Raw genomic sequence first — 14,839 nt, 5'->3', positions numbered from 1 at the left:
TATTTCCATTTTATTTTAGATATGTTGACGATATCGCGTTGGCGGCCCCACCCTCCATGCTTAAAATAGTTTTAAACACTTTCAATTCTTTCCATCCTAGATTGCAGTTCACCATGGAGGAGGGGGTTGACAACCGATTGAATTTTTTAGATGTCACCATTATTATAAATAATGGGAGCATTGAGTTCGATTTGTTTCATAAGCCGACGTATTCAGGTAGATATTTAAATTTTGAATCGCAGCATCCTCTCTGTCATAAAAAGGGCACCATTATCAGCCTCATAGATAGAGTTTTTTGGCTATCTCATCCGAAATTCCATAAAGGTAACTTTGAGTCTATGATTGGAGTTCTTTTGTCTAATAATTATCCTCTCAATTTGATATTTCATACTTTGCAAGCGCGGTTAAAAAAGTTGTTCTTCCGCTATAATAATAAGTTGCATAACAATAGAGCAAATATATGCAATGACAAGATTCCAACGCAGAAAAAAGTTTCGTACTTTAATATTCCGTATATTAATAATGTATCGAAGAGAATCGAGGACATTACACGTGATTTGGATGTCACTCCATCATATACAGCAATTAACAGTCTCCGTGAATTCATTAAAGTACACAAGGATAAGTTACCAAGGGAACTCCATAATAATGTAGTTTATAAAATTGATTGTATGGATTGTGATGCGTCGTACGTAGGGCAGACAGGTAGATTGTTGAAAACTAGGATGAAAGAACATCGCAACAACATAAAAAGAAACGCGTCACAATTATCAGTCATATCGGAACATAGATTATTGAACCATGAATTTAATTGGGAGGATGTAAAAGTCTTAGACGAGGAGCCTTTTTTAGGTAAACGTTTGACATCCGAAATGATCCACATAAAACGTCAGAAGAAAAGTTTAAATTTACATAGCGACACTGATAAATTAAATGAGAATCTTGATTTGTTAATAGAAAAATTTACCAAAATCTAGCTTCGTGATTTTACATAGCCGGGTTTTTTTGTTAGACTTTTGACATGAGTGCCGATTAGTTTAGTTGTTTTTATTTTTATTTTTATTTTTATATTTTATTTTTATATTTGTTTTTGCGTATATATGTATCGACTGTGTCGAGGTAGAATACCGCACAGTCGTTAGAGTGATGTGTCACGTGTAGCATCGTCTTCTCTCTGTTTTTACTGTCGGGGTGAGTGTTCTTCCCGGTTTTTAATTTTTAATTCTTGTGAATTGTTCTACGTTTAATTTATACCATGTTGATTAGTGTTGGTAAGGGAGTCACGGCTCTGCTTCCTTCCTGACGATGGTCACCGTTAGGGAGACACTCCGACGGCCGGACGGTTTGAATAGGGAGGAGAATTATATTTAATTTATTTGCGGATTGTATGTATACGAGTTTTATAATTTTCTGATTGTACCGATTATCTTCTACTTTTGTTTCGTTGTATTTTGCAGCTACTGAAGAAGACCCGAAGTGGGTCGAAACGTTTAGAACTTAATAAATGAGTTTGATTTGAGATCTCATTTTAATTTATTAATTTTGTGCATGTCATCCGCATAGGCTCCGATTGCCGTCGATATTTTATTTTTATTGTAACACAATAATTCGAGCCGAGATTAACAGTTTTTTTATATTAAATAATATAAGTATGCTGTCTTCTAAGCTGGGCAATAGAGCCAAGGAAACGAAACGAAAAATTAATTAAACGGAACTGTATCTCAATTTGAGATCCCAAAGTTCCACATATAAATTAATTTCGAAACTTACATATGAAGAAATAAGCGAGAAAAATATAGGTCCGAAAAGTCGCTGAAGCGGGAATCGAACCCGCGTCTTTCACTTTCCGGGCGACTGCTCTTACCAACTAAGCTATTCAGACCCTTTCGATCCTATATTTTTCATTTGCCTTTTTAGTAGATGTTAGTAAATACCGCCGTGATTAGCCCAAGGCGTGAATAAACTCAGAAATAAATATTTTTATCGGCTCTCAATATAAATAATATAAGTATGCTGTCTTCTAAGCTGGGCAATAGAGCCAAGGAAACGAAACGAAAAATTAATTAAACGGAACTGTATCTCAATTTGAGATCCCAAAGTTCCACATATAAATTAATTTCGAAACTTACATATGGAGAAATAAGCGAGAAAAATATAGGTCCGAAAAGTCGCTGAAGCGGGAATCGAACCCGCGTCTTTCACTTTCCGGGCGACTGCTCTTACCAACTAAGCTATTCAGACCCTTTCGATCCTATATTTTTCATTTGCCTTTTTAGTAGATGTTAGTAAATACCGCCGTGATTAGCCCAAGGCGTGAATAAACTCAGAAATAAATATTTTTATCGGCTCTCAATATAAATAATATAAGTATGCTGTCTTCTAAGCTGGGCAATAGAGCCAAGGAAACGAAACGAAAAATTAATTAAACGGAACTGTATCTCAATTTGAGATCCCAAAGTTCCACATATAAATTAATTTCGAAACTTACATATGGAGAAATAAGCGAGAAAAATATAGGTCCGAAAAATCGCTGAAGCGGGAATCGAACCCGCGTCTTTCACTTTCCGGGCGACTGCTCTTACCAACTAAGTTATTCAGACCCTTTCGATCCTATATTTTTCATTTGCCTTTTTAGTAGATGTTAGTAAATACCGCCGTGATTAGCCCAAGGCGTGAATAAACTCAGAAATAAATATTTTTATCGGCTCTCAATATAAATAATATAAGTATGCTGTCTTCTAAGCTGGGCAATAGAGCCAAGGAAACGAAACGAAAAATTAATTAAACGGAACTGTATCTCAATTTGAGATCCCAAAGTTCCACATATAAATTAATTTCGAAACTTACATATGGAGAAATAAGTGACCGTTTCGGACCTATATTTTTCTCGCTTATTTCTCCATATGTAAGGTTCGAAATTAATTTATATGTGGAACTTTGGGATCTCAAATTGAGATACAGTTCCGTTTAATTAATTTTTCGTTTCGTTTCCTTGGCTCTATTGCCCAGCTTAGAAGACAGCATACTTATATTATTTATATTGAGAGCCGATAAAAATATTTATTTCTGAGTTTATTCACGCCTTGGGCTAATCACGGCGGTATTTACCAACATCTACTAAAAAGGCAAATGAAAAGTATAGGATCGAAAGGGTCTGAATAGCTTAGTTGGTAAGAGCAGTCGCCCGGAAAGTGAAAGACGCGGGTTCGATTCCCGCTTCAGCGACTTTTCGGACCTATATTTTTCTCGCTTATTTCTCCATATGTAAGTTTCGAAATTAATTTATATGTGGAACTTTGGGATCTCAAATTGAGATACAGTTCCGTTTAATTAATTTTTCGTTTCGTTTCCTTGGCTCTATTGCCCAGCTTAGAAGACAGCATACTTATATTATAAAAATTATTATTATTCAGTATAAAAATGCTATTAGATTAAGTACATTAATTATATTTCAAAAAAGGGTATAGGTTCGATGTTTATATAAAAAGATATAACACTTACGGTGTCATTATCCATTTTTTTCACACATTCTATATAATTTACAGTTTTTGGAATTATTCTTCTAGTTCGAAGAGTTGTAATTATTTCTTCTTGCTCGCTTGAACTAGAAGAAGATTCCAAAAATGTCTCCAAAATATTAAAGAGAGCCAAATCCGAATTGCTCATTATGTCGAATTATCATTCAAAAGAATGCCCTACTGCTTGCATGCATCCAGTGCACTGAACTGGCACCGTCAAAATATCTCGTGCCACTTAGTGCGCACTGAGTGCGCACTATGCGAGTGTTGTGCGTTCAAACGAACACGCAACACTAGCCAAGTGCGCATTGGCACTACCAATCGAACACGCGCCTGACATTCAGTGCAGCCAGTGCACCCCAATCGAAAACGCTATAAATAAACGGTAAATGGGCGCACTCAATTACGGCGCCGCGGTATCAAAATTGGCATATTTCCGAGGGCTCACAAGTTTCAAAGACGTGGATAGCTGGCTCAATTACTTACGGCCAGATAATATTTTCCACAACCTTCAAATGATCAGTTTACGGTATCACTGTACGACACTAAAAATTTTCCCCACTAATAAACGAACGATAAACGAAAAAGAACGAAAACGAGAACCAAAAAGGCGAAAGAACAAACAAAAAAAAAATTTTCCAGATAATATGAAAAAAAACATATACTATAATAACTCACATACAAAAAAAATATGTTCGGTACACAGATTCAAAAAGGAAAAGGAAAAATTTTCAGGAATATTACTCTCTCTCTCTCTTCCGATAATATTCTATTGGCGTGGCCCCACGTTGGGCGCCAAAAAATTTGCAACGTCTTTTCCTGTGCCGAAACGCCAAGTTCGGACAGGGGAGCGTTCAATTTAAAGATTCTCCAAGTTTCACTAATAAACGGTAAAAAATCGGTATCAGAAGAGTTAATTCTACGCACTTAGGGGCGTTCATTAACTCACGGTACAGTTGGGCGCCAGGCGCGTGTGAACGCGCCACGATAATACTGTGAACGGTACTTAACGTCACTTTTCCAAAAGTCATACAGAGTCGCGGGTCTATAGGAGTGATGGATCTATGGTTGAGAGAGAGGTATAGAGAGACATACACGTGGTGTTAGAGTTTGACAGGTATATATATTTGACACTTAGGAAATACAATTTGACATCGGATACATACAATAGAACAATAAAATTATGTAACAAACAGTAAGATATAACTAGCGGTAGCGAATCGAAAATAGAATATAATAAAATCTGTGAGTAACGGTATTTTCGGAATTGACTTAGAAAATCAGTAGTAATTATCCACGGTGAAACATTCTATGTACTTTCGCGACAACAATATACAAGCGGAATAACAAATACAAAATCAGTAAACGTTATGATGGTCTAACTTATTTTCGCGGGCACGCGGAATAGACAGAGGTCACAATGCGATATTCTGACACACGGCACGGTATGAAAAAAACGAGATAAAAAAACTAGATGACGGAGATTTCGTGATTCTCTCGCACGACTCTCTCGCCGAGTCGAGAACAAGGAAATAGTTCACAAACTCGCGAAGACGGCTACACGCAAATCCCGAAAATCTAATAATCGAGCTAATAAAAAAAAACGTGACTCTGAATATTTCGGTAACCTGAATTTACGATAATTATTTCCGAGACGATAGACTGTCGGCGGCACTTTTCGGAGAGGGCTCTCTTCGCGAAACGCAAGTTGGCTGGCCCCGCGATACGATATCCCGAAAAACGAAAAGAGAGAGACCGCTCTCTCACACACAAGACGGTACGAAAAATGAGAAAGTACGGTACTCACGATAATCACGGTATACGATCAATCTGTACGGTACCAACCAACACGTAACTACGACTACTCGAGAGGCGGCTTACAGTTCAGGCGGTGAAATTGAGTCCTGGAATCGTCTTGTGGAGTCCTGGAGGCACCCTCTCTTGGCTACGGCACACCAAACAGTGGAGAGCCGGGCCTCGCGCCTCTCGGTACCCTCTTTTTCGCGCCGATCTTTTGCGCATCCCTCGATGATAGGGTCGATGGCGGGGGCCCTAAGGTCTCCCCCCGCCTCCTCCTTTAGCTGAGGTAATTCTTACGCCGGTAATGTATCGCTGGTCGACAGGATTTTCCTCCGGGTTTCTTCCCGCGGCCTCTCTCCTTCGGGAACAAACGGGAGGCTGGCCGGGCCCTCCGCAGTCCCCCTTCAGGATCGGCCCCGTGGTCTATTTGGCTCCCGGAGTCCTCTCGGTATCTACAATATTCCAACGCCTAGATTCTGCGCCAGATATATCAAATTAAATTACGAATATTTGATACTTAACTGCGCGAGGTCCCGCGCTCTCTCTCTCTCTTATGCTCGCTCCATCCTCCTTTCGCGCTGCGGTATTCCGGCATCCTCCTTCTCTCTCTTGCTTAACATGTCTCTCTCCGGCCGCTCTCTCGAGCCGTCCTTGTCGCTCTACCTGTGAACCGCGTCGCACGCGCATCGACATGCCGATGCTGCGTGCAACGGCGATTCTCGCAAAAAATACGGTAATACGGAATACGAAAACCGACGGATCGCACCCTCCCCGAAATGAGGGGCGCTCCAGGTCTCCGCGACCTACCCGATCGGGCGTTTTCGCCCTTGTGACGGCGCTCCAAAAACGTCACGTCACAGGGCATGAAACAATACGTAGATAAACCAACTAGGATTACAGAAAATAGTCAATCTTTGATAGATTTAGTTTTTGCAAATACTAAGGTAAACTGTATCGTATATGATAAGCCGAGGATAACAGATCATTTATGGATAAGCGTTGAACTTAATAGAAGTAATATTGAAGAAAAATATAGAGAATTCATTGGTAGAGATTACAGCATATTTCAAATAGATGATTTTCTATATGCAATAGAGGAAGGATTAGAAAGTAGAATTAATTTAGGGGTAAATGAAAGAGCAGAGAAATTTGTGCAGAATATGGTAGCGGCGTTAGATAGGGTAGCACCAAAGAAAAAATTTAAAATTCCAAAGATATGGGAAGGAAAAAAATGGTATACGGATGATATAAGATTAGCTACAAATGCAAGGGATGAGGCGTATGCAAGAGCGGTATATACGGGTGAAGAACAAGATTGGTTACAGTTTAAAACTGAGAGAAATACGGCAGTCAAAATAATTAGAAAGAAAAAGAAAGAATATTATGAGAACATGATAGATGATAATAAAAATGATCCTGTATTAATGTGGAAAACTCTAAAGGAAGTCATAAGAGGAGAGACTAGGGGTTCGAAAGAAATTAATAACATAGACTTTGAAATATTAAAGAATGTAGAAGAATGTACGTTAGTGAATAATTTTAATATATTTTATATACAGAGCATTAACGATATAATAGAATCTATAAAAAAAAGAGACAGTAAAAATACAAAAACCATTTATGTTGTAAATAGTAGTGATAAAATGGAATATTTTAAGTTGATAAATTTAAGGAAACTTGAACAAATTGTTATGACTTTGCCAAAGAAAAAAGGAACAGATGAGAGAATATCTAGTGATATATTAAAAATGAGCTTTCACGTAATAAAAAATGAACTATTGAAGATAATAAATGATTCATTAATAAAAGGAGTGTGTCCGGAGGTATGGAAAACATCTACTATTGTACCAATTCCTAAGGTAGAGAAACCAAAGAAAGCAAGCGAATTTAGACCAATTAATATATTACCAATTTATGAGAAAGTCTTAGAATTAGTCGTAAAGGAACAAATAGATGAATATTTACATAATAATGATATTATATCAGAGCATCAATCAGGATTTAGAAAATACCATTCGTGCGAAACAGCGATACAAAAAAGTCGTTGATGATTGGAAGTTAACAATTAGTGAAGGGGAAATAGTAGGAGTAATATTCCTAGACTTAAAACGGGCATTTGAAACGGTGGATAGGACAAGATTGTTAGAAAAATTAGAGTTATATGGAATGAAAGGAATAGTGCTAGAATGGTTTAGAACATATCTAAACAACAGAACGCAACAAGTCAAATTTAACAATCAGTGGTCAGAACGTCTTAGAACGGAATACGGAGTGCCACAAGGTTCGGTACTAGGACCTCTACTATTTATAATATATATAAATGATATAATCGAAGTATGTCCGGAGGGATGCAATATAAAAATGTTTGCAGACGATACGCTTATATATGTAAGTGGAGAAAATAGCGCAGATATAGAGATAAAAATGAATATGGTTTTTAATATAATTGAACGATGGATGAATATAAATAAATTAAAAATGAATGCGGATAAAACGAAATATATGGTAGTTAGAAGTATTCGAAAAGAATTGAGAGGCAATACTATTTTGAAATGTTTGGATGGAACTAAAATAGAACGTGTGGAAACTATAAAATATTTAGGTATAATTATTGATGGCAGACTACGATTTCAAGATCATTGCGATTGTATAAGATTTAACGTTGTAGGATGCCGGGTTAACGTGATCAAATAATTGTACGCGTTTTGAAACGGTTTAATTTAGTTTATTCACTTTCTACAAGTTCGTCGCGTACCTAGACTTATGTTTCTCGGCGCTCGCTCTCTCGAGGACTGACTCGAGGGCTGCGCGAATTTCGGAGCTCGCGTAGGGCGGCAGCCGATCGGGGTCCTCGATTGGACCATCGGAAAATCAGGCGATGTACACACGCCAATTAGCGGCGAGTGTACACGTTGGTTTCACGTGTTTCCTTGGCGTAAACACTAAGGAATTTAACAAAAAACATTCTAGAAAATTCGATCGTCCTCGAGGATTCGATCCGAAGAACAAATCTTCAACATACCGCCCGCCTCGTATGCGAACGAATGCGAAATAAAGTTAAACGAAGCGGGAACGAATCGTCGAGGAAGATGATTACAAAACATACAGGTGAAGACGACTCGCGCTGAGAAAGTCGTCTCGAAGATTACATAACTCTTACAAGTTAGCGGCTTTATCCGTTGCGGACGCGTTAGAGTTATCACGTATTGGCAGTCGGCATAATTGCGCAATAGGTCGTTTCAATGTGGACCGTGCGGTGCGTATGGTCACAACTCGAACGAGTCCATCAGATCCAGGATGGATCTGCTGTACTCGGGCAAGCTCCCATTTGCTCGGAGGGAGCACGGGACTTTTAACTAATACTAATTCGCCTATTGCGAAGTTAGGAGACTGCTTGCACCACTTGTTTCGCTGTTGAAGCGAATGTAAATAATCCTGTGACCAGGCACGCCACACGGTTTCCTGCATGGCACGGACTAGTTGCCATCGCGAGAGCCTACGCGGGTCGATCGCGAGTACCGATTCCTCCGGAACGGCTACGAGGGGCCGTCCAATCAGAAAGTGACCCGGGGTGAGCGCCGACAAGTCACCCGGGTCGTCACTAAGCGGAGCGATTGGTCGCGAGTTAAGGCACGCTTCTATTTTACATAGAAGCGTCGCGAGTTCAGCCCTCGAAAGTGTGTGGGAACCAACAGCGCGCCTCAGATGCGTTTTAAGGCTCTTGACTCCGGCCTCCCAAAGGCCGCCGAAATGTGGAGCGGCGGAGGGAATGAAATGCCAGTTCACTCCGTCGCCTGCGAGCGCGTTTCGCAATTCAGCATCCTTCGATAAGGATTGAAAGTGTCGATGGAGTTCGTGGTTGGCTCCATGAAAATTTGTGCCGTTGTCGCTATACATGTGACGCGGCAGACCTCTTCGGCTAGCGAACCTCTGATAGGCTGCAAGAAAGCCGGGCGTGGAGTAATCTTCCACTAATTCGAGGTGAATCGCCCTTGTAGCAAGACAAACAAACAGAGCGATATATACCTTTCTGGCCTTTTGCCCTCTGCCGACGAATGAAATTACGTGGAGTGGGCCGGCGTAATCAACCCCACAATGAGTAAAAGGCGCCGAAGGGGTGACACGAGCGGCTGGAAGGTCGCCCATGAACTGAGAAGACAATTTAGCCGCTTGACGAGTGCAGACTACACATTTTCGAATGTGCGCCTTTACTGAGCTGCGGCCTCCAATGATCCAGTATCGCTGACGCAGCACACGGAGTACTAGCTGTGTTCCCCCGTGGAGCGTGGATTTATGAGCGCGATCAATTAAGAGATCGGATAAGTGATGTTTCGGAATTATTATAGGATGTTGCTCGTCATAGCTGAGCGCGGAATTCGTCAACCGCCCGCCAAGACGGAGTAAAGAGTCCTCTCCTAGAAAAGGACTCAATCTGCTCAACGAGCTCGAATGCGGTATGGTGCCGTTATTCTTTAGTGAGCGCGTTTCCCGTTCGAAGAATCTCTGTTGCAGATAGCGCAACCAGAAGAGTTCCGCCCTCCTAAACTCGTCGGCGTTCAGAAAGGGGGATTGTTGGGAGCGAGACGCGCTCTTTTCTTTTACACGATGAATAAAGCGATTCATATAGGCAGTCACGCGGACAAGCTTGGTCCAAGTGGAAAACCTATATGGGAGTTCCCAACCCTCGGCCTCTTGAACATGGAGCGTCACAGGCCGTCTTCTTTCCACCGACACCTGCTGATCGGTGACAGAGTCGAGCGGAGCTGAGACATTCAGAATCGGCCACGCAGTTGATGGTTTCTGAAGCCATCGTGGACCGTTCCACCATAGCGGGTGAGTCACGAGCTCGGAGGCGGTCAAGCCGCGCGAGGCACAGTCCGCCGGATTATCGCGAGACGGAACGTGATTCCAACAAACGGAATCCAGACCGGTATGCACCTCGGATACGCGGTTAGCCACGTAGGTGCTCCATTTTGATGGATGTTGACGGAGCCACGCGAGAGCGATGGTCGAATCCGTCCATCCGTATATTGGAATCGGAGGTAATTTCAATGATGTCAAGGTCCACTTGATTAGCCGGCTGAGGAGGACGATAGCGTTCAGTTCCAAGCGCGGGATGCTTACGGTTTTGATCGGCGCGACCTTTGTTTTAGCAGCGAGCAGAGTGATTTGAAACTTCGTTGGCGAAGGAAGCACTCGAATATAAACGACCGCCGCGTAAGCGCGGTTTGAAGCGTCGGCAAACCCGTGGATTTCGAACGCGAGGTTATTGGAATGTCGACCGGTCCAACGCGGTATTCGGACGCGGTTCAATGATTCTAAATCGTTGGTGTAGCTCTCCCAACGATCGCGCAACTCCTCTGGAAGAGGGGAGTCCCAATCACATTTGAGAAGCCATAATTCTTGTAGCAAGATTTTCGCGGTTACAACAACCGGAGCAGCCCATCCTAGTGGGTCGTATAATTTTGCCGTGAACGAGAGAACGGAACGTTTCGTGTGCGTAACCAATCTCAACGGAGTTATCACGAATTTGAACGCGTCCTTTTTAGCAAGCCATGAAAGCCCGAGAACCTTGAGATTATCTTCTTTTACGAGTAAATGATCGGTGACTTCCGGCTGATGAGCCGAAAGTCCTTGAAGAAGAGAGGAGGCATTAGAAGCCCACTTTCGTAGTTGAAAACCTCCCTTTCGCAGGATCTCAACTAGTTGGACACGAGCTTCTATCAATGAAGTCGTATCGTCCGCTCCAAAGAGTGCATCGTCCACGTAGAGGGACTCGCTGAGAATTGGAACAGCCGCGGGATAGTTGTCGCCTTCATCTAGAGAAAGCTGTTTCAGTACCCTCATTGTGAGGTACGGAGCGGGGGCGAGCCCGTACGTTACAGTGAAAAGGCGATAGTGTTCAATCGGCCCATCGGCCGACGATCGCCATAAGATTCTTTGAAAATCCGCGTCAGATGGATGCACGAGAATTTGGCGGAACATTTGAGCAATGTCCGCCGTGTAAACAAATTGCCATTGACGCCAGCGCAATAATATAGCGGAGAGGTCTTGCTGCAGTCTCTGACCGATCAGTAAGTGATCGTTAAGCGAAGTCTTATTGCTCGTTTTGCACGAAGCGTTGAAGACAACGCGCAATTTCGTAGTGCAACTCGAGTCGCGCAAAACGGGATGATGAGGAATATATACCGGCTCGAACTCGGAGCGGTCAGATAATTCCACCTTCCTCATGTGACCGAGCGAATTGTACTCTCGTAAGAACTCGTTGTACTGCGCGTGAAGTTCAGGACAAAGCCGTAGCTTTCCTTCCATTTTATTATAAAGCGAGGTTGCAATGTGCAAAGAATCACCGATTTTTATCGGGAAATCATGCCTGAAGGGCAATCGAACCGCATAGCGTCCCTGAGGGGTACGATAGTGGTTGGCGATGAAATGAGCCTCGCACCTCTCCTCCTCCTCCGTGAGGGGGACAGGCCGCGAGATCTCCTCATCTTCCCAGAACTTCTGGAGAAGAGAGTGCGTGCTTTGTTCCAACACGCAGTTTAATACAGATGCTTGAGCAGTAGTAGTCGGCCTACTATTTGTAGGGCCGGAAAGGATCCAACCGAGAGCGGTCAATTGCGCTGTCGGAGTTCCAATAGGACCTTGACGGACATCGCGCTTCAGAAGCGAGCCGTAAAGGTCAGCACCGATCAACAAATGAATTTGATGTTGACTGGAAGGATCAGGGTCAGCAAAAGATAGACCCTGTAAATGAGGCCACGCATCGAAGGGCTGAATCCGCGAGGCAGCGTATGAACTAATGCGTTGAAAAATGTAAGCCGTCAGAGGAAAGCTCGGATCGGCTTGAGCACACGGGGTTAACTGTAGTTTTACGCGCGATTTCGCAGTACCCGTGTATTTTTCGCCGAAGCATTTAATTTGTAAATCGGCTCGTTGCCGTTTAGTGCGCAACGCCTGTGAGAGCGATTCTGATATAAAGCTAAAAGTGGATCCTTGATCCAACAACGCGCGAACCTTTAAGCAGCGACCCTCCCCGGTGTGGAGGTCGACCCATGCGGTCGCCAAAAGGACATTTGGATGTTCCTGAAGCGAGGGGGGTACTATCTGGACGGCCGCAATCGTATTGACCGTTTGATTAGTAGTCTCATTAGATGCGGCTTGTGACGCTGATTCGGAGATAGTAGCCTCGGAACTGGCCAAGTTATCGGAGGCATTTTGATTTGCCGCTGAATGCAGCAATGTGTGATGCGAGCGACGACATTGTCTGCACCAATATTTGCTCGGGCATTTCGACGGGAAATGTCCGGACTTTAAGCAGTTAAAGCAGAGTTTATGCTGGCGCGCGAGAGCAAAGCGCTGTGAAGTTGATTTCTTCGCGTAGTCTTCGCATTTCGAAACGTGATGCTCACCGGAGCAACAAATACATTTAAAGGCAGTCACGTTGTTTACTGTTAAACGCGGTTTATCATTTTTCGAAAAACCGGAGTCCTTGCTTGAATCGGCAAAGTCCGACAATCCGCGTATACGGAGAGTTAAAAACTCATTAAGCTCCTGATAAGAAGAAGGCTCATTTCGTTTGATTCGCCTTAAATTCCATTCGGTACGTGTTCTCGCGCTAAACTTTTGCGTTATTGTATAAACAAGAATGTCGTCCCATTGTTCTACGGGACGATCGAGATTTTTTAACGCGGCTAACGATGCAGACACTGTGTCGCGCAATTTTTGCAAATCGCTGACAATCTCGCTTTTCATTACCGGAAGGCTAATAAACGCGTGTAAATGAGCATAGATTAACGCTTGCTTATCGTCGTATTCATTGGTTAACAATTGCCAGGCAGATTCGTAATTCGCATCGGAAATTTTTAAATTATTGATCAGCAAGGAAGCGTCTCCCGTTACGCTCGTTTTTAAGTAATGAAATTTTTGTGAATTTGAAAGAGCGTCGTTACTTACTACAAGAGATTCGAAAATGTTTCGGAAATTTTCCCAATCGGTTAATTTCCCAGAAAACTTTGGCAGCGCGATGCGTGGCAATTGGAAGCAATGATTATTTGTTTCGCGAACGGAGGAATCGGAACTACGATCGGTAAACGGAATTGTATTAGGAGATAATCGACTTATCGTATCTTGCAGCAGATCGGCCGTGTCGATGTAGACATCCTCAGCTCTCAGGAACTCTTCCAGAGTGAAATACGGCAAGGTCGTTTGCTGCTCCGTGGTCGTCTTTTGAAGCAGTTTGACATGAAGGCCGCGGCAGGCGGCCCAGTGCTCCTCCAACTTGGCAAGCCTACTTCGCGTCTTGGCGAGTGTCACGTTGGATTTGGCCAGCTTCTTGAAGTTGACGAGATCTCGTTTGATCTCGTCAATACAAGCTCCCTGCTCGATGAGCAGGTCACTCACGACAGTCGACATGATTATCGATGCCGGATTGTTGAATCGTTTATCGATTATTCGCTACTGAAGCGAAATCTTCAAGCGCGCGCGCGGACTTGAAGCGCCCGCTGATTGACGCGCGAGAGAGAGAGAGAGAGAGAGAGAGTCCGAGCGCGAGCTAGCGCACCGTCTCGTTAAGCCGTTATCGGCTGTCTTTCTCACACGAAGCGATTGCGTGGCGCGTGATAGCGGCGTCGAAATTGCAAATCGCGTGGTTTTTTAAATCTTAGAAACGTCGAAAATCACCGGGATGATCGAGAGAGTCAAGAGATATGCACGACGCGGACGCGTGATAGCGGCGTCGAAATAGCGAGTCGCGCACTTTTTTAAATGTTTAGAAACGTCGAAAATCAACAAGATAATCGAGAGAGGCACAGAGTGATGCACGACGGCGGACGCGTAATAGCGGCGTCGAAATAGCGAGTCGCGCACCTTTTAAAATGTTTAGAAACGTCGAAAATCACCAAGATGATCGAGAGAGTCACAGAGAGATGCACGACGCATACGCGTGATAGCGGCGTTCGCGGTCGTTTACACTTCGGTCTGCGAGAGTCAAAAGTCAGTGAGAAAAATGCACTGGTTAAGATTCACCGGTGCGGTGCGCGTGATAGCGGCGCACGTTCACTGAGAGTCACTGTTAATCAGTACGAGTCACGATTAATCATTGAGAGTCACTGCGAATACCGTAACGCAAAGCGCGTGCTTGCGGCGCTTGCGGATAACTCGCGTATGTTCACCGCACTCAATTAAAAATCACTGGCGCGTGATAGCGGCGCCGGAGTTGAGAGTCACTGAGCGCGAGTAGCGGAGTACACGTGCAGTCACTAATCTCGAACGGCGTTTAACTGCCGTCCGAATGCAAGATTGCAAAGCGCGTGATAGCGGCGCTTGCACTGCAAGTGACACTTCAACGTCGAAATTCTGTCTACTCAAATGCAGAATTCGATGTACACCGGGTACGTGAGGGCGCGTGACCGTCACGTGGCCGGAGCGCCGCGGCTTAGGCCGGAGCGACGGCAGGCGCGCGGCCGAGAGAGCCGCAGCTAGAGAGAGAGAGAGCGAGCGAGAGAGCTTCGGAGCGCGCG

The 14,839-nt window shown here is 43.5% G+C and overlaps 1 protein-coding gene across 1 annotated transcript; it reads right to left on the bottom strand.

Moving 5' to 3' along the window:
- Positions 1-8,474: 8,474 nt before the first annotated feature.
- LOC146723541 (uncharacterized) lies at positions 8,475-13,733 on the bottom strand. The gene has a single exon (XM_085481635.1). It carries the CDS (start codon positions 13,731-13,733, stop codon positions 8,475-8,477), a length of 5,259 nt encoding a protein of 1,752 aa, XP_085337761.1.
- Positions 13,734-14,839: the final 1,106 nt, after the last annotated feature.

Source organism: Nylanderia fulva, unplaced genomic scaffold (assembly GCF_048542155.1).
Source record: "Nylanderia fulva isolate GAGA-0341 unplaced genomic scaffold, ASM4854215v1 Scaffold188, whole genome shotgun sequence".
In the NCBI taxonomy this organism is placed as follows: domain Eukaryota; kingdom Metazoa; phylum Arthropoda; class Insecta; order Hymenoptera; family Formicidae; genus Nylanderia; species Nylanderia fulva.
The sequence above is the reverse complement of the archived record's forward strand: the minus strand, read 5'-3'. Positions and strand labels throughout refer to the sequence as shown.